The following is a 20,678-nucleotide window of genomic DNA, read 5'->3' as shown; positions in this document are numbered from 1 at the left end:
CCTCAGAGCCAGGTGCCCCCAGCCCTCCCCGGTGCCCCCAAGTGAATGCCGGTGACTTACTGACCTGCCGCCGCAGGAGCCACACCAACTGCATCCGGGCTGTCAGAGCCGCACAAGCGCCCCACTGGGCCTCCAGGGCCACGCCAGGGCAGCAGGAGCCGCACGCCTCCCTGGTGGAACTGCCAGAGCCACGTTTCCAGAAGCCACACCAGGATGGAAGGAGAGGCTCCCAGATGGAGCTGCACATGGACGGAGAGGAGGGTGGGGAGCTCACATGCTGCCAGCGCTGGGCCCTCTGCTAATCAGCTGGGCAGCACCTGAATCTCTCCTGGGTGGCCACCTGGCGCTCAGCTTACAGGGAACATTGTCCATCAAGGGTCCTGGCCATTGTGCCAGGGAGCTCCTGGCACCGACCATCATAGCAACACCCAGCATAGCTCTGTGTGTGATCACCAATCACCAGCTGTGAGATCTCCAGCCAGCAAGGAACAGGGAAAATCCAGGGCTGCTGATTGAGTTTTCACTGGCAAAGCCTTTGCATCCAGAGCTCTCCGGGTCTATGACCCCAGCCGGGGGACAGGGGATACCAGGTTAGCAAGACATACGTGCTGTGGAGCATGGCTGTTATACAGCTCCCTCCAGCCGTGTTGCTTGCAAGGCTGACTGAGGATGGAGGGGGTAAGAGCACCATCTACTGAGCTGGCTTAGGCTTCGTCTGCACCAGGCTAAGCCACTCCATGCAGCTACACAATTGTAGCTACGGCAATTGCGTAACTAAAATTGACGTGTCTGTGCTGGGCTAACTTGGCTGTCTATACAGGGGAAGGTCGATGGGAGAGCTTCTGCTGTCAACCTCCCTTACTCCTTGCATCTCATGAGTACAGGGCTCGACTGCGACCCCTGAGAAGTTGCTTTTGTGCGTGTCTACTAGACACGTGAAATCAAACCCCGGAAGATGGAGCCTGAGCGGGTTGATCTTACAGGGGAGCGTAGACCTGCCCTTAAGTACTGCTGGCTGTGTTAGAGCTGAGATATTCAGAGCACAAGGTGAGCCCCCCTGGAGGGTTTTGGGCACTGCAGCTTCTGAGAACCCGCTGCACTTTAGTCCTGTACTGTGATGGGATTTCTGGGCACAGCTTAAAATATATATGTATCAATCCAGAGTATCTTTGCTTAAATCCAGGCCACTTAGAATCCAGGCTGTGATTTCCTTCTCACTAAGGCAATTCAAACCAGCCACAAAAGTACCTCTGCCAGCCCCACTGGCCAGCCAGAGGCAACACAAGCAAACCTATGGATTTTCCAGCTGCTCTTAACACCCAGACCAAGGGTCAGCAACCTGTGGCTCCAGAGCTGCATGCAGCTCTTTAAAGGAGCCACTTGTGGCTCTGGGCACTGCCACCGCCTCTTAGCTGCCATGCTGAAATAATAGAACAAAATTGAATTGGTTTAATGGTCGGTGTTACACCAATTCAATTTAGGTTCCATTATTTCAGCAGGGAACAGTGCAGGGAGTTGCCTGCACTGCAAATGGGGAAAGAGAGCAGGGAGAGGGGTGGTGGAGTCTGCCCCAGCTGGAGCTGCCCAGCTGTGCTAAGGAGGAAGAGGCTGGGGGGAGGCCTCTTGCAACTGCAGCTGCCCTCCCCACAGGGCCAGTGGCTCCTCCTGTGCAGTGCAGAACCTCCCAGCTCCTCCTCACTCCACAGCAGTGGCCAGAGCTGCGTTCACTGGCGCAAAGTCAGCTTCCCCAGGCCCCAGCCCAGCTCCCTGCCCGGCTCTGATGACTCCAGCGCTGGCGCCACTGGGTGGGGAGACGCTGTGAAAGTTGCAGGCACTTTCTGGCCTGAGAAGCTGGGGAGGATGGGGAGACCCAGAGTGCGTGGGGAGGAGAGCACTGGGTGGGCAAGTTAGGGCAGGGTGGCTAAGGAAGGTTAAACCTGGGGATGGGGCGTAGTTTGGTGCTGATAGGGGTTAAGCGTGGGGATGGGGACTGGATTTGGGGGCTGAGGCAGGTAAAACCTGGAGATGAGGGTAACAACTTTCTACCTGGTACAAATCGTTGTGTGTGCACTGTTCTTAAAATAGGGGTTACACAAAGCACAGTTTGACATTATTTGTTAAGAACCGTCTTGTATTCATGTGCATTGTGGCTCTTGAAGTATTTTGTAACTGATTTTGAAAGAAATGGCTCTTTTCACTATAGTGTTTGCAGACCCCTGACCCAGACCGACAGCCCCCTATTCTCAGGTGGCAGTCTATTAAGCCTGTTTCGCCAATTCAACACAGATTCTTCTGGGCCCCCAAAGGTCCAGCCGCAGTCCCAGGTCAATATATACTTGGATCATACCCAAAACAACACGCTGTTGAATCTCAAATCTAAAGGTTTATTAACAAAGAAAGAAAGAATAGGGTAAGAGGAAATGTGTTACAGTGATACATTGCATACATCAGTTACAGTTATTAATGCAGGCCAGTGATGTTACATGCTGATATCTTGAAAGTCTCTGGAAACACCCCCCATGGGTTGGGGGTGATCCCAGGTTACAGTGGCTTAATTAATGGAGACCAGAGAACTGAAGACTGGAACGCTGGCACACTGAAAACAAGATGGGCACTCCAAACAAAGGTCATCTTATAGTTTTTTCCATGTGGAGGGAAAAAGTTCTTTCCTTTTTCCCATAGGCCCTTGAGGGTCAGGATCACCTGATCCAGGTGAGCCGTTGTGGCAAACTGCCATTGGTGGCTGGTTTTGCCAGCATGTCCCAGTCTATTTACATGGCAGGTGGAATGGATGTGTGGGCAGCTGATTTCAATTGCATTGCTCAGCCCAGGTCACCCGATCAGTTGGGCTGGTGTGGATGAAAAGTCCCAAATTCCTGAGATGTGTATTTGACCTCTGAGCCCTTCGTTTAGTCCATCATTGTGGCTGGGGGAGGTGATCACACCTCCTATTGTAACAGAGAGATAGCTGTGCTAGTCTATATAGTATCAAAACAAAAATCCAGTCCAGTAGCACAGAGTCTGTTCTGGTCTGGCTATGGTCTGAAGAAGTGGGTCTGTCCCACAGAAGCTCATCACCTCATAAATTATTTCGTTAGACTTTAAAGTGCTGCTGGACTGCTCTTTTGTTTTGACCTCCTGTTGTGAATCTTTGCTAATACAGCTATAGAGCCAAAATCTATAACTTCACGTATCAACAGGGCACAGACATACAAGTAGCACCAACAGATTCAGTTCATTACCAGCTTTCATTAGACATCTCACTTGGCCCACCTGGTACAAGAACTGGTGCCACTATCTACAATGGTAACATAAATGGCTTCCATGTTCAGTTTAAAAATCCAGTAACATCGCAACTCCTGACTGTGCGTCTCCTCCCCATACACATACAAAATGGGAGAAGTTTCTCCTTGGCTTCATAAAAAAAAAATCAGTGCATCAATGACAGATTTCTTAAAAACATGTCTAAAGATGGACAGGTTGCCCACAGCTATTTGATACATAAGGCATCAACAGGACAGATACGTGGCTAAATGCTGCACATTATCCTCAATACATGTATCAACACGTATACTCCCGATTAAGAACTTTTGAGACAGTCAGATTCAACAGCCTTTTTTTTTTCCTTTATCTGGTGACTAATTTCACCTTAAGGCATTTAAACAAACAAATCACTCATCTAATTTACCTATGACCTTGATGTACTCTCTCTGCTGATCTCAACTTACTCAATGAAGCCAATGAGCCAATTGTGCTTTGAGGTTCCTCCGCAGTAAGGTAAAGCTGCAACCAGGGCTGCGAAAGGGGGAGCAAAGGGGGCAGCTGTCCCAGGGCCTGGCAATTTTAAAGGGCCCAGGGCTACTTGATGGAGCTGCTGCTTCTGCATAGCTCAGTGGTTTGAGCATTGGCCTACTAAACCCAGGGTTGTGAATTCAGTCCTTGAGGGGGCCATTTAGCAATCTGGGATGGTAAAAAAAAAAAAAAAAAAAAGGAGGGGGGGGGAATGATGCTTGGTCCTGCCAAGAGGGCAGGGGAGTGGACTTGATGATCTCCCAAAGTCCCTTCCAGCTCTATGAGATGTGTGTGTAGCAGCAGAGTCCACAGTCCTTGGCCCTTTAAATTGCCATCAGAGCCCTGCTGCACGCAGCCTGGGAGGTGCTACTGGGCTGGTTGGGGAAGGCTAGTCCTCCTGCCCTGTCCCTTCCATCTGAGCCCCCCTCCCACGCACACATTGTCTAGGGTTCTGGCAACTCTGTTGGCCACCGTAGCTGCAAGCTCTGAGTTGCCTGCAGCATAGGGCACCATTTACAGCAAGAACAAAAAGAGTAGGAAACTCCCCCCTTCTCCCACTATCCCTCAGGACTGAGATAGAAAGGAATCTTTTGGGTTAGCCTGAAGAAGGATGTATCATTCTTTGGCCTAGTTTAAGGACAATGTTCCAGTTACAAGTTTGCTTGTTGCTCCCTGTAGATGTTGCATAAGATTTGAACTGGTGCAGAAACTCCCTGTCTACAGACCAGAAGAATCTCTTCCTCAGCCACATGCACAAGAGCCAGATCATTAACATATCAAATTAACTTCAGCTAAGGTAGAACATCAGAGTTACAGAAACCAGAGTTAGGAATTGACCCATCAACCACACACCTCATTTGTTACCTGTAGTATACAATCATGCAGCAGCAGAGAACAAAGGGGCGTCAGAGCAAATGCAGTACAGTACTGTGTTAAACACAAAATACAGGTTGAACATCTCTAGTCAGGTACCCTCAGGACCTGACCGGTGCCAGGTAAGTGAATTTGCTGAACCTCAAGAGGGCAATATAATCCAGAGGCATTACTGACATTTCCACTGCTTACTGGACTCTTTGAAGACATTTAGGGGTAAATGACAGCACAGAACACTGACAGCCAGGACCATTGGCTGTAAATGAACTTTATAGGAACATGGGAAACTCGAGCACATCCATAAATGGTCATTTGGCATCAGGCCAAATTACAGATATTACCAAACGAGAGTTCTGGATTAGAGAGGTTCAACCTGTATTAAAAATGGCAAAACAGCATTTTCAATTCTGCACCCTAACGTTGCAAAGCAGTATTAAGTCAACGGTGTGGTAAAGTTTTGAAAGAACTGTAATATTTTGATCAGAGTTGTGAACATTTCAGAGTTATGACCAATTTCCATTCCAATGGTGTATGTAAGTCTGAGGTTCTACTACACAAGCCATGATCACTTGGGGTTTTGAAGAAAGAACAAACAGCAACAAGGAACAGATTTCCTATAAAACCTGAGTACAGTGGTTGAGCTGGTTCAGAATCCCAGTCCAGCTCAGTTGTGGTTGGATGCTTAAGCAGAGGGCAAAAGGCTCCCATAGTGCACCTGGCCAATGGCATACTGTAACACAAAATTCCTTCTCAAGACCTTGCTACGGGTGATCATTTCATGCCTTGAAGCACAAGAATTGGGACACCTGGATTTTATACATTGTCAGTGAGTGGCCCCATAGCTTGTATTGTCAGGGATAAATTACTAATTACACCGATGATAAAGCAGTGCTAGTGTGGAAACGACATTGATGAAATCTGGGTTATGCCTTTGAGCCAGTGTTCCCTCTTTTTTTTTTTCCATCCAGGACAGAATAAATTTTGTCATGGGCACTGCACTATGTGCAGATGTGCATCCCCAATAGAAACACAGGCTGGTGGCTGTGGGTGTTCCACTAATTAGCTGAGTGGCATCTGAATCTCTCTTGGGCAGCTGCTCACTCAGTTTAGAGAACACTACTCTGAGCATACAGATGAAGTAAAGGATTCCAGATTCCTGTGTAGACACGGAGTCAGGTAAGCACTGGTGCTATTAATAAAAAGTGGGGTGACTCAGCTCTCTGAGTGCTTATTTCCAGTTGAGTTGGAAAATTAAAAGCCATCAGCCAAACGATAGACAAGAGAAAGCAACCTGGAAATCCTCCCTCTTGTCCTTGAGATCCATTCAGTGAGCAACCCAGGCAGAAGGTGAAAGGGTTAAAATACCAGTTATAAAGACTTTAGTTACATGCTTCTTTCATCCCAAAGGATTCCAAACAGCTTCATATAGTGTATAGAGAGGGATCACTTGCCTGTACGAGGAAATGTAATTTAACAGGGACAATACACAGCACAATGTACAGGAACAGATGAGAAGAACTTTGATTGCAATTACAAAGTTTTTACCTTCCCATTTGCTAAGATCAATGATCAAGGACGGATTTTAGTTCAAATAGCAAGGCTAATATTCTTGGTTTTGTTCCCCAAAAAGTGCAGTAAAAATGCAGACAGCTTAATGCTTTGGGTTTTCTCTTACACCTATTTAAATTCAATGGAAGATTGACCTTTCGGATAAAGGAAAATTCAACATTTCTTTTAGCTGAGGACTGTGTTCCTTGTAAGCTGAGCGCTTGGTTGACCTTCCAGGAGATTCAGCTAATTAGCAGAGCACCCACAGCCATCCATAGCTGGCAGCATGTGTTTCTATTGGTGGTGCACATCCACCAAGGCTTGGTGCACATAACATTTATTCCACCCTTCAATGAAAAAAATAATAGAGGGAACACTGTTTGAGGAGTGAGAGCTCACAATGGAACATACCTGAGGGTAGGTCTACACAGAACAGTTATTTCAAAACAACTACACTAGCATCTACATGACACAACTGCTATTTCAAAATAAAATCAAAATAGCATTCATCTCATTTCAAAATTGGTAACCCTCATTCTACAAGGAAGAGTGCCTATTTCCAAATAGCTATTTTGCAATAGGCACTGTTAACACAGGGAATAGGGCTATTTCAAAATAAGCCATAGTGCGCCCAATGGCTCTATTTCAAAATAGCCTCCGTGTGTGTAGAGGCTTTATTTCAAAACAGCGAAGTGTTATTTTGAAATGCAGTTCTGTGTGGAGCAGTGTTATTTCAAAATAAGCTGTTTCGGAATAGCTCTTCCAGAACAGCTTATTTTAGAATAAGGCTGCTGCGTAGACATAACCTGAGACACAGCAGAGATCAAGATGTTCATACAAAAGCCAGAGCTTTCAAGCCATTTTGCCTCTTGGAGACAGTAAACAGCAAAAGCACAATTTTAAAGGTATTTTGCAGCTCATTTTTCAATCTTGGCAGGCCAGATTACATTAACATCATCAGGTAAAGTTCTGATGCTGCTGGACAAGAGTGGTCTCATTCTAATCAAGAAAAACAAAAGCTTCCTCTCTCCCCAAAGCTTCTACTCTGCATGAAACTTATTTGCCACCTGGAACAGTTCTATAAAGACTGATCTGGTTTTGAGGCCTTGTCTATACGAGAAAGTTGCATCAGTCTAAATGAAGATAAGAAATTAAAGTGGGTTGGTTTACTAGTGTGTACTACTCAGTTTGCTTTCACACCTTTAAACTACTACAACTTTTTCATGTAGGCAAAAATAAAACAAAAACTCCGCAGTACAATTCAAACCTTCTCTGATAGGCTATAAAATGGGAGTAAGTCTTCAAAAAGTTTATTTTACAGCATTTAGTTTAAAAATATAGTCATAAAATACGTGGCTAAAATGTAAGAAATCCTACAGTTTTGGATTAAATATCTGGTTTAAAAATGTTCCTCATTAGAAACACTGACCCTGCTGCATCATAGAGAGGCCTCAGAATGAGGTTCTTACTGTTGGAGACAGAATACAGCATTTTAAAAGCTTGCTTAATTTTTACAGCCTGCTAATTACTGGCCCCTCTTGGCAGTGAAGATGCACGTTACACAGCCAAATGATGGAACAGGCTGAATGAGGGTATGGGTCTCTTTTTCCCACCATCACTGCCCAGGGCATAGATGATCACTTATATGGATTAACTAAAGCCAAGTCAGCTGAGTGGTGATTTCTTGGGTGAGTAAGTCCGCCGTTCAATTTTGATGGGAATTGCCAAGCCCAAATAAGTTGAGTGCTAAAGCTTTCAGAACTCAGAGATAAAATTGGAGCAAAAAAACAGGTCACTGGGAGGTGGCATAGGAAAAGCCTTGCAAGGATTCAGGCAGCAGGTCGTGGAAACGGAATTGAATCCCCCACATAGTCATTATTTTCCACATCGCTGTCACTTTCCATTGTCACGTCACTGATCTCTGCACAGGTGGCTCCTTTGCAGTTATCATAGGGAGCCTCTGCAGTGTCCTCAGGGCCACCAGAAGGAGCCTCGGTACCCTCCACACGGTGACCCAGCACAGATTCATACAACCCTGGATTCTTCTTTTTGATATCAGACAAAATGGCCTCCATGGAGTGGCCCCACTCAATAATGCTGTGCTCCTGATTACCACGTCTGTACAAGTAACCAGCCGTGTGCATGGCAATCAGATGACCTGACGCATCAAACACAGGGGAGCCTGAGGAGCCACAGAAGAAGCTGGTGTCATAGGTGACTTTGTGGGGATCGTCAATCACTCCCTCGAAGCTCCGTTGTGTGAACATGTGGATGCAACGGCTGTTTCTGCTCTCAGAGAAGACACCACAACTGGTGCTATTGTGGCTTTCCACCTGCCCTCTTTGGAGGCGTTCAGTGCACGCCCACCCACGCTCCAGAGGGGTTACTATCGAGCAGCCATCTGTGGACTTCTCCTTTCCATCTGGGCGGCCGATGATATAAATCAGGCCTCTACATGGTGGCGAAGCTATATATTTAGCCAACCCATCTGGGAATCCGGTGCTCCTTTCCTTCAGTTCCAAGACTGCGTAATCAAGAGGCTGGTCTAAGACTACCAAACGTGGCTCTATGTAAAACCAATCATCTTCTTTAGGATGTGTGCTTTCATAAGAAAAGGCAACCCTGACAGACTGACTAACTTCTGCCCAGCACTGTACTCCTTTTCCACTGCGCAGTACCTCAACTCCTAATCCTGCTACATCACTCACCACATGACCACAGGTAAGGATGTACCCCTCACATAAAACAAAGCAAGTGGCACAGCCCTCGTTTCCATTGTAGTTCCACTCCACATACCCTATGGCGTTGCTGAGTTTAGCAAGGAGTTTATGCACCCGAACTGGAGTGGAATTCTTCGCCTCCTTACTAAATTTTTTTCTATGCAATTCCAGCACAGCTTTCATGTGCGTGCGTGACTTTTTAACTTCTTGCTCAAAGAATTCTTTGATCAATTCGCTTTGCTCCCGTAATTCAGGATACTGGGCAAGAACAGCTAGTTTAAACCGACAGAATGCGTCTTCCTGCTCTGTCCGAATAGCCCCACCTTGCTGGTCATTCTTTGCTTTAGCAGCATTCTCAGTTTGGATCTCCACTTCAAACGATTGACTGGCTAAGTTATCAACAGAATAGTGAGTATACTGTAATGATTCACTGTTCTCCACTAGATGCCACTCCTTTTCTTTCAAGAGGGGCAGAAACCGCCCATCCTTGCACAGAGCTTCCTTGATGGTTTCTCCTTTTGGAGCAAAGACACATATCTTGCAGCGTTGTTTTGTAAGCTCCTGGCACCACATTATTTTTTGACCCTGTGCCCCACCAGGGCCTTTCTTTCCATTGGGTGCTACATAAAATACAACAAATTCAGTCCCTGTGCTGTCAAGTTGGCGATATCCTTGCTCACCTCCTTCCTGGTCTCTCTTCACTTTATAAAACTTCATTTCAAAGTGGGACTTCTTAGGCAGGCACTTGAGTGGCATTCCCACGTTCACAAAGGCCTTAATTTCTCTCTTCCCCTGAAGATACAGCTCCTTGCCCTTCTGCTTCTTGATGTGCATCTGGATATTTTTTAGAGCCATCAGAGCAGCATAAATGGTGTCCCTACCTTTGCCTTTCACAACGTATTCCCCTCCTGTTTTACCTAAGGAAACAGTGAATTCTCTTTCCTCATTGTCATCCGCTTGAGGGTCTTGGATTTCAGGCTTCTCAGCAGACACTGGGGTATTACCAATATCCTTCACAGCACTGGCTCCAGTACTGGTTCTTCTCCTTTTTGCTGTGGAGGGGTTTGAACCTGACCCATTTTTTTTCTGAACAAGAACAAAAAACACAATGTGACTAAATAACAGTTGCTGTTTCTCTTTTGTAGCTCTGTGTTATGTTAAATGAAGACTCAGTACTGAATTCTTTCATGTCCGGCATTCTATCATCCAGAACTCTCAAATAACCAGCATTTTCACCATGAATAAAGTTTAGTTACATTATCCATAAGTACATATAGTGAAAGCAAATACAAATAAATAGAGCAAATACAGTATAAGTTTACAGTGTACAGTACTACTGTTGTTGTATATAAAGTACTCTGCATACATTTTTGTTTGTTTCTTAATATCTAATCTTGTTTTCTTTAGTGCTCTGCATTGCCAGGTATACCCCTCTATTATCCAGAACATTTGAATATCCAGCAACCTCTTGGTCCCGGGACTGCTGGGTATGAAAAGTGTTTCCTGTGGATCAAGGCAGGCTTCCTTGGTCACATCTGCACCATGTGCATGTTCACCCACCATGCCCATGTTTTGCAAAGTAAGAAAATGTAAAATCTAGCATCGTTCCAGTTAGGAACACCACTGTGATTATCCCAGAATATTGCACTTTTTATTCTTGACACTAACTCAGTTCTCTTTCTAAAAAAAACCAACATTTGAACAGTAATATATTAAGAAAAAAGATGAGCAAACAGCCTTGACCACTCCTTCCAACCATATTGTGGCTGGTAAAATGATCTCTGGTGCTTGCTCATACACAGAATCCCATTAGTTCTTCACATAGGATCATGGGATTGCCTGGGAAGAATGACTAATAAAGCTATGCTGCAAACCCAGTAAATCTGTGTTGCAGCCATTAACTAAACCAGAGATGGGGAACCTACAGCCTGCAGGCTGGCTTGCCTTGATCCAGCCTGTGAGGCTCAGGGTTCCTGCCCCCACAGTGGGGAGCCTAAGCTGGTGCTCCAGCCCCACAGCCCTCCTGGGTGGCTGGAGCATGAGCTTCTTGCTGAGGGTGTTGAGGAAGGAGAGCCCCAGGCCTTGTAGTTCAAATCAAGGCAAGCTAGGGCCAGATCTGGCCAGGGAGATCTGCCTGGGCAGAGGGAGGAAGTGGCTCTGTGCACTGCCATGTCCCCTCCTACATCTGGGGAGAACAGCAGCCTAAGGAAGCACTGGCATGTCCTCCCATTGGCCAGGAATTGTGGCCATCTGGAGTAGTGGAGGTGCAGAGGCACATATGCCCCTGTGGGAGCTGTACAGGTAAGTGCCTCACCCCCATCCCTCTCATGCCCAGCACCCTCAGCCTGCTCCTGCACCCTGCTTGTCACCCAGACCCTATGCTCTCAACCCATCTGCTCCTGCACCCTACCTCTGGCTGAGATCTTGTACCTGCAGCCCACTCTGGCACACTGAACCCCTTCTTTTTAGGGACATCCCAGAGCAGAGAGAGGGGTCCCACAAAATCTACTGACCCTGGGCCCCCAAAAGAGTTAATCCACTCCTGGCTCGTAGCTCTAAGCCTTGGTGTCCCACCCACCCTCTGACCATGGGGCTGGAACAGGAGGGGTTTTTTTTTCCTTTCCTCCCTGCTTCTCAGATTCTCCTGGGTTGGCTGCCCAAGCACTCAGTTTACATGGAACACAGCTCATTGGATTGCCACCCTGATTCGTCCCCACTCTCCCGCCCCCCCTCACTGCAAAAAAAGCAGTTGTGAAGGGAAGGACAAGTCCTACCCAGTGTTCCCTATAAGCTCTGCTCTTGTGTGGCCATTCAGGAGAGATTCTAGTGCTGCCCCACTGATTAGCAGAGCGCTCACAGCTTGGTTTGTGCTTCTCCCAGTGGTGCATATTCACTCATGCCTCAGTGCATATAACAAACTTTATTCCAAACATGGATGGAAAAAATGCACACACAGGTGAAGAAGATTAGAGGGAACATTGGTCCTATCCCTTCACAGCCCAGCTAGAGCTAGGAGCCCCCGACACTTCAGGCACTTGTTGCAGCAAGGAAAGATCAGACCCACCTCCACCAACCTCCTTCACTTGCAGGAACCTCTGGGGCTACTGCCCAGTCCCAGCACATTCTGCAGCAGGGGGAGGCACCCAGAGACGGGTCAGAGCTCCCTCAGGACAAGTTGTGCAGGGGATAAACAAATCATAATGTTCCTCCCTAACTCAGGCCTAGGATCCCCTTGACTGGGGCACTCCTAGCAGCAGGCAAAGGTCAGGTTTCACAAGGTATGGCTTATTTCATTCTCTTAGACCAGTGGTTCCCAACTTTTTCCAGACGGGGACCCATTTTGACAATTCAGGAAGACTTAGTGACCCAAGGCAACTCAAAAATGGGGGTGTGAGGGGGCAGTGCTGTAACTAGCTAATTTTGCAGCTGAGGCAAGAATATAAACTTGTGCCCCCTTGTGTTTATATATTCATAATAGTTATTTCATAGAAAAGGGGAAATACATTAATAAAATAACACTACATTTATTATGGTCAATCAGAGTTGTGGTGGCAGAAAGACACCCATCCCCAAACTGCTCTCCCCAGCTTAAACCATACAATCAGGGGCTAGGGAAGTCAAACCTAGGGGCTAGAGGGGACTAGGGCGAGGCATAGAGACCCCAACCCCCACAGCTGGAAGCCAGCTGGGGTGCAGAGCTCTGGGCTGGCAGCACCAGCTGCAGGAATCCTGGCTGGGTGCGAGGGGGTAACCCAGACTCCTGTGGTCGGAAGCCGGCCAGGGCACGGAGCCCTGGGCTGGCAGCAGCACCAGCTACAAGAACCCCGTCTAGGGGCAGGGAGGACCCCTGACCCCCACAGATGGAAGCCAGCTAGGGCACGGAGCCCTGGGCAGCAACACTAGCCTCAGGAACCCCCGACGACTGCTAGGGAGACCCTCAACCTGTGGAGCCCAGGGCTGGCAGTGCCAGCCAGGGTGCCCCAGCTGGGTGCGGGAGGGATGCCTGGCTGGAAGCCGGTGGGAGCATGGAGTCCTGACTGGCTCTCAGCCCTCAGTCCAAGGCTTAAGCCTGCTAAGCCCCAACCCGGCCTTCCCCTCACCTACTTCACCTAAGTTTGGTGCTGCTCCTTTGGCTCCCTAGTTCTCTGCCCTATACCTTTTTCACATGCAGGTGGGCAGCTCCCTTCCCTGCATGGCTGAAATGGTATTTAATTTAACTGATTGGTTTAACTGCCTGACAGCTGTTAAGCCAATTAAGAAGTTGAGTACCATTTCAAAGTGAGTGGCTTCTTAAGAACTACCTGGGGAGCCGCTCAGCCCAGCTGTGGACCGTTTTCAAATGTAATCCTGACCCATGTGTTGGGAAACCCTCATCATCATCATCATCAACTGTGGGCTCAGCGCCCGTTGGCATCTGATGCCTCTCTCACTATTTCCTTCCATCTTTCCCTGTCCAGTGCGGAGTGGTTTAGTTTCTGTAGACGAGCTCTGCAACAATCTATTATATCATCTATCCATTCTCTGTGGAGTCTGCCTCTCCTATTCGAACCGTCCATTATGCCGAACACTAGGGTCTTGATTTTTCATTCGTCATTCATTCTGCAAATATGTCCAAATGGCTGTAGTTTCCATTTTAGAACCTTCTGCAGCAGGTTCTCTTTCGGCTGTATCTTCCTATAGAATTCCTCATTGGTGACCTTCTGCATCCATCCTATTCTCAGAATCTTTCTGGAACAACCCCTTTCAAATGCCAATATTCTTCTTTTCAAATCTTTCATTATCACCCATGTCTCACATCTGTACAACATGCTGCTGAATACATGTTTTCACGACGCCCATCTTCATTCCTAAGCTAACTGCTTTGCTTTTCCAGATCTTATCCATTGCCTTCAAATTCGTGCTTGCTTTTGCTATTCTAGTCGCTATTTCCTTCTTACAGTCTAGATCATATGTCATGTTGCTCCCCAGATATGTGAACTTCTCTACGTTTTCTAGTTCAATACCATCCACACTGATCTTCCTTCCTATTTCCTTTTCTCCAGATACCATTGTTTTATCGATGTTCATAATCAGTCCGTACCGCTTCCCTTCTTCGTTTAACACCCGCACTGGTTTCACTAGCTTCTCATCTTCCTCAATGATAACTATATCATCCACAAACTTCAAGTTGTTAATTCTTTTCCCATGCACAGATATCCCTCCTACCTCTTCCTTGATCTTGTCCATCGCTCCCTCCAGACGTGCGATGAAGATACTTGGCGATATTGGATCTCCTTGTCTCATATCTCTACTTGTTCTAAACCAACTTCCCAACTCCCCGCATGTTCTCACCGCTGCCTCCGCATTATCATTGATATCCTTCAAACAATCACATCAGTCTGCTATCTACTCCGTACGACTCCAACATTGCCCACGTCACTTTCTGATCTATACTGTCAAATGCCTTTTGAAAAATCGATGAAGCAAGTGTATACGTTCTCATTCTTTCGTCGAGCTTTCTCCGCTATCAGTCTTAGTGCCAATATCTGCTGTATGGTACTTCTATCTTTTCTGAACCCTGCTTGCTTGTCTGCTATATTTTCTTCTACCTGTGATTTTAATCTCTCAGTCAATATCATCATCAGCACCTTACCAAGATGACTCGTTAGGGCAATCGTTCTGTAGTTCTTGCACTCCAATGTACTTCCTTTCTTGGGTATTGTCACTAGCACAGATCTTGTCCATTCCTTAGGCACCTTCCCTTCTTTCCATGCTATATTATGTAGTCGATGTATTTCCTGAATCATGCTTTCTCCGCCGTATTTGATCATCTCTCCTGTGATCTTATCATTTCCACGCTCCTGTTGTTCTTTAGTTGTTTCACTGCTTTTTCTACTTCCTCCTTCAAAATATCAGTCTCAGTCTCGATGCTCGGGGGAGACATCTCTTTCAATTCTTCAATCAGTCTCTCTGAGACACTCACGTCCAACTGTGCTTTGTATAGATCTACGCAATATGTTCTCCATCGCTGCACAGTCTTCTCCCTGCTCATGAGCACTTCTTCATTCTCATCTTTGATCGCCGTCTGCTTCAGTTGCCATTTCCTATTAATATTCCTAATTGTCTTATACACCTCCCTGGTCTCACATTCGCTATAGTACCTGTCAATATCTTCACATTGCTCCTCTAACCATTTTTCCTTATCCTTTCTGTCTGCTTTCCTTACCTCATTGCATTTAATCCTATAATGCTGTTCTGCCATCTCAGAAACATCTCTTCTGATCTTCAATGCTCTCTTCTCTTGAACCAACTTCAGTATCTCCTGGGTAATCCACTTTTCTTCTTCTCGAACAGTCTCCTCAATTGCCTCTTCTATAGCGATGGCTATCCCTGCGACTTTCTTATCTAGGTCTTTCTCTGTGGCAATATTCTTAATCTTCTCTTTGAGTGCTGTTCTGTATGCATTCTCTGTTTCTTCCTCACATAAGCTCAACACATCTCTTCTTTTCTTAAACTGTGTCTTACATTTTCTTTTGAGTTTTATCTTGATGTTTGCAATCACTAGACTGTGATCTGAGTCTGTATCTGCTCCTTGGAAAGTTTGGCACTGCTGTACTGATGTTATCCATCTTCTTATTAAAAATCATATCTATCATGTTCTTGGACTTCCCGTCATTCGATCGCCATGTCCACTTCCTACAGTCCTCCTGTTGGAATCTCATATTGCAGATCACCATCTCATGCTCTCTAGCAAACTCTTAACAGTTTCTCACCTCGTTCGTTTCTTTCTTCATATCCAAACCTTCCCATGACTCTCTCCCAACTTTCTTTATCTGTTCCAACCTTCGAATTCCAATCTCCTCCAAAGATCAACATGTCTTTCTTCAGTATCTCCACCACCGTCTTTGGCAAGTCTTGATAGAATAGCTCAATTTCTTCCTCCGTACTGTCCGACGTGGGTGCGTACACCTGAATGACCGAGATGTTGAATGGTTTTGCTTTGAATCGCGTGACCATCATTCTTGCACTCACCAGTTTGTATCTTAATAATGCTCTTCTAGCTGTTTTGCTAAGAAGGAATCCAAGTCCTGCTTCATGCTTCATTTCGTTTCATGACCAAATGACTTTGCAACCGCATATCTCTCCTGATCCTGTCCAACGCATCTCTGCCAGTCCAAGTATATCACATTGGTATCTCTCCATCTCCTTCCGAAGCAGCTCTAATTTTCCAGTTGCCCACAGTGTTTGGACATTCCATGTTCCAATGGATAGCATATGTGTTAGGTGTAATTTTCTTTCGGTAGTCAACTTATCAACCCAACCCCGATCACTCGATTGGTATTGAGGACCTTGTTTATCCAGGCAACATCCAGGCCAGCATCTTTTAACATTTAGTTGTACTGGCATCAGATTTAATTCATATTGTTGTTTGACAGTCAGTGCATCAACACACATCTGACCAACCCTCCTTCTTCATCCAGGCTTGGGACTGGCATGGAGCCCTCAGTGGCTTCATGGCAGACTTTAGGAAACCCTGTCTTAGACAAATTTGTCATGGCTGTGAAATTGGTAGGGACCTATTTCTCTCTCTTTTTGAGCCTTGTCCACACTATAGATAGATTGTGTTTTGAACAGTAGTCCCCAAACTGTGGGCTGCACCCCATAGGTGGTGCCCAGGAACATTCAGATGAAATGGCAGTACCTGGTCCAGCCCCCACAGGGAGTAGAGAGAGTGCTGCACAACCTTGCCTTGGCCCTATTCCTTCTCAACCCTGACCCCTAGTTCTGCCTTCAGCCTAAGATCCTTTGCGGAGCCAGCTGTGCAGACATGGAAGGTGGCTATAGACAGACTCCATCACTGGTAAGAGAAGAACAACTGGAAAAAAGTAGGCATCACTGGTTTTGAGTCTAAGCCAACCCCACTGCATTCAAGGAGTACTCAAACCTGGCTGGTGGGGCAATAATTTTTGATGGGGAGGTGGGGACTAAGATTTTGGTAAGTGGTCAAGGGCTGCAATTTTCTATAGAGAGCAGGGCAGGGAATGGGATGGAGGTTGGGTGCAGAAGGGAGTTCAGGGCAGGGGGCTGGGATGCAGGAAAATGAGCAGTCTGAGAGAATCTGGCAGAAAGAGGTTGTGACTTGGGGCAGGAGCTTGGGAGGCAGGGTCTGAGCAGCAGTATAGGTGCAGGATTGGATTCTGGCTTGTGAGAGGTATGTTAGAGGAGTTGCAGGGTCTAAGAGGAAGTTTTGAGGTAAGGGAAGGGGGATGCAGAGGGTTTGGTTGGGGACCTAGGTCAAGGAGGGGCTGGGGTGCTAAAGGCAGGCTCTGACCAGAAGGCACTTACCTATGCAGCTCCTGGACAGCATCTCTCTGAAGCAGGCTTCTTGCCTGTGGCAGCCCCAGATCAGTTAAAACTGCTGCCTGCTCCATGTGGCTCTTTGCTGCAGACAGTCAGGGCAGGGGGAGGCTTCGAGCGCTGCTCCTGCCCCCTCCCAACAAAATCTGAGCTCCTGCTGGCTGGAAACCACAAACCCATCAATGGGAGATGAGAGATTTTTGCTGGAGGACAGGAGTAGCATGCGAAGCCTCCCACTCCCTGCAGGGTCCAGAAGAGAGAGCTACATGCACTCAGAAGCTGCTTAAAGTGGCATGGGGTAGCTCCACACTGCTTTAAGAGGCTTCTTGCTCTGTGCCTGAGGGTCCCACCAGGGCAATTTGTGGGTTGGGTACGACAGTTTGGCACGCTGTATCTTGCTCACTCCTGCTGTAGATTCTTGTTTGAGAAGTATTGTTGTGTGAAATATAGAGTCGGGAACCACAGAATCTGCTGAGGCAGGAAAATGGACAAAACAAATAACCACGAAATGGAGCAACATCCACAACTGTTTAAAGAGCTAGTGTTGAATGCAGAAAGGCTCCAGCATTCAATTGCTCATTTCCTGTGTTGCTGGGATTGTCTCACTGCAGTGGAAAATAAATCCATCCCAGTATTTTAGGAACTCATTTTTAACAATGCTCTGCAGAGGCAGTATAGTAAAATTGACTTTTGATTTGCTTCTTTAGGATTCACAAGCCAGCCTGATTAGAAAAATCAACAATGTAAAGTTCAGTCTTTCCTGAAAAAATTACTGAGAATCTTATAGAACCCTCTTCTTTTGTAGTTTCTAGAGATTGGGATTGGATAACTGCTCAAAATAATCCAACATTAATATACCGTAACATAATTCAGGATATTTCCATCGTTGCCGGATTTCCTGCCTTGGGAGAGCTTCTTCCCATCAGATTGCTTCTTGGGTCCCATGTTGACACACAGCAGATGCAACTGAGAACACGGAAAAGGCAGTTTTCAGTGTCTGGGGACAGCCAAGTGACAAGAGGGAGAACACAGATCACATTACCTGTTCTGTATCTCCCCAAGCTCATCTTTTCAAAGCAACAAGTTTTCTCATGTTTTGGCACCTCACACTATTACCATTACTCTTGATATTTGGTGTTGAAAGCATGAAAATATGACCTTTCTGGATTCACAACCCTCAGAAGGAAATAAAAAAGAGGGATTTTATAATGTCTTTATTTCCAAACTAATCTAAATATCTGGGGACCCTATAACTGCTTTCACAATTTTTGGGGATGGCAATATTGCTTAACAAACCAGTTTGTTTTTAAAGTTGACCTGAACGGCTAGATCAGGGTCAGCAGTCTTTCTGAGGTAAAGTGCTGAAATTTGACCTTTTGACCTCTATGTACAGCCTGAGTGCCAGTGATACTTTTTACAGCCACCAATAGTCCTACTTATAACAGCTTTATTAATAAAATAAGATGCAAAGCTTTACAGTTTTGGTGGTGATTGGTAGCATTAGCTGGCCTTTTGTTAATGTACAGGTGGCAAGTCTTTCAGCAAACTCCTGGCTGCATGGGACAGGAGGAAGAGGGATGAGCTCCTGCCTCGTTTGCTGATGAAAATCATCTCGTGTGCCACTCTTGACACCCGTGCTAGGGATTTCTGATCCCCGGGCTACATGATAGGCAAAGAAAAGGCAGGAATGCTGAGGAGGCTTGCACTTGTCATTTATGTATGATTTGAAGAGCTGTGGTTAAGTACAGAAGCTTGTCTCTTTCACTAAGAGCAGCTGGATCCATAAAATATATTATCTCACCCACCTTGCCTATTAAAAACAAAACAAAACAAAAAAACTACACATTCCTCTTATTTCCCTCCTGCACCCGGAGCTGTGAAGGAATTTTCCTTCCAGCTGGGTCTCCTCAGCACTGGGCAGGGGTGGGGGGTCACTCCTGTTACACAGTTGCAGTGCAGAGCCTCCGCCCCAAACCATATGACCAAATGCATGTACCCTCTCTGCACCTCCCAGATGCAGGTAACATGGCCAGGCTCCAGAGTGCAAGTGGGGATTGGCAAAGGCTCCATGAAATCTGCAGTCCCTCTCCACACAGGCTATTTGGCATCATTTTCCTCCCCCCTGCCACACAGGCAATGCTGTTGGCATGAGAAACTGTCAGACGATATAGACCAGGCATGTCCAACCCGCGGCCCGCGGGCTGCATGCGGCCCTGGACAGCTAGTAATGCGGCCCCACAAGATCATAAACTTTTAACATTATTATGTGATTTACATACATTAACTATATCATATATTTTATATGCGTCCCAAGACAATTCTTCTTCACTCAATGCGGCCCAGGCAAGCCAACAGGTTGGACACCCATGATACAGACATTCCCTCATCTTCCCTCTCCCCCTTCAACCCCACAGCTCCTCCCCTCCCCAACCCACTGCTCCCCCCTCCCCCTCCCCCTTCCCCATAACCCCACAGCTCCTCCCCTCCCCAACCCACTGCTCCCCCTCAACTCCTCCCCCTCCCCCTCAACCCCAAAGCTCCTCCCCTCCCCCAACACACAGCTCCTCCCCTCCCCAACCCACTGCTCCCCCTCAACTCCTCCCCCTCCCCCTTCCCCTCAACCCCACAGCTCCTCCCCTCCCCAACCCACTGCTCCCCCCCTTCCCCCTTCCCCTCAACCCCACAGCTCCTCCCCTCCCCAACCCACTGCTCCCCCCTCCCCCTCAACCCCACAGCTCCTCCCCTCCCCAACCCACCGCTCCCCCCTCCCCCTCAACCCCACAGCTCCTCCCCTCCCCAACCCACCGCTCCCCCTTCCCCCTCCCCCTTCCCCTCAACCCCACAGCTCCTCCCCTCCCCAACCCACCGCTCCCCCTCAACTCCTCCCCCTCCCCCTCAACCCCAAAGCTCCTCCCCTCCCCCAACACACAGCTCCTCCCCTCCCAACCCACTGCTCCCCCTCCCCCTCCCCCTCAACTCCACAGCTCCTCCCCTCCCCCAACCCACTGCTCCTCCCCCTCCAGTCCTACTGCTCCTCCCTCTCCCCCTTCAACCCCACAGCTCCTCCTCCTCCTCCCCCCTCCCAATCCAACCCCCAATGGCTCCTTCTCTCTCCCCGCGGCCCGCTCGCCTCGCACTGACGGGGATCGCTCGCTCCGGCTGCCCACCGTCACACTTCCCGCGCTTTCCGCCGCCACGCCCCTTGGTCCCCGACCCGCCAATGGGGGAGCGGGAAGGGGACAGCCGATCCGGTGGGCTCGGGAGCCCCGCTCGCTGCCCGCTGATTGGCTGGTGCCCGGGCGGCGGACGTTCCTGTCGGCGGTGTAGGGGAAGCCGGACGGGAAGAGAGCAAAGGGCGGAGCCAGGAGTGCGTCACGGGAGGGGCGGGGCATAGGCAGGAGGGTAGCG

The 20,678-nt window shown here is 47.6% G+C and overlaps 1 protein-coding gene across 4 annotated transcripts; it reads right to left on the bottom strand.

Annotated features, from left to right (window-relative positions):
• Positions 1–2,369: 2,369 nt before the first annotated feature.
• FAM111A (FAM111 trypsin like peptidase A) lies at positions 2,370–20,678 on the bottom strand. Of its 4 annotated transcripts, none has more exons than XM_074998124.1 (3): positions 20,438–20,678; positions 18,129–18,236; positions 2,370–10,019 (listed from the first exon to the last, which is right to left on the bottom strand). In XM_074998124.1, the coding sequence occupies exons 1-3, from the start codon at positions 20,660–20,662 to the stop codon at positions 8,043–8,045; spliced, it is 2,310 nt and encodes a 769-aa protein (XP_074854225.1). In that variant the 5' UTR covers positions 20,663–20,678; the 3' UTR covers positions 2,370–8,042. The 4 variants fall into 4 exon arrangements, with proteins under 4 accessions (XP_074854225.1, XP_074854227.1, XP_074854228.1 ...); XM_074998126.1 differs by having other exon boundaries at positions 20,412–20,556; XM_074998127.1 differs by lacking the exon at positions 20,438–20,678 and adding an exon at positions 19,550–19,639.

This window comes from Carettochelys insculpta, chromosome 6 (assembly GCF_033958435.1).
Source record: "Carettochelys insculpta isolate YL-2023 chromosome 6, ASM3395843v1, whole genome shotgun sequence".
Classification (NCBI taxonomy): domain Eukaryota; kingdom Metazoa; phylum Chordata; order Testudines; family Carettochelyidae; genus Carettochelys; species Carettochelys insculpta.
This window is presented reverse-complemented; position numbering and strand designations above follow the sequence as displayed.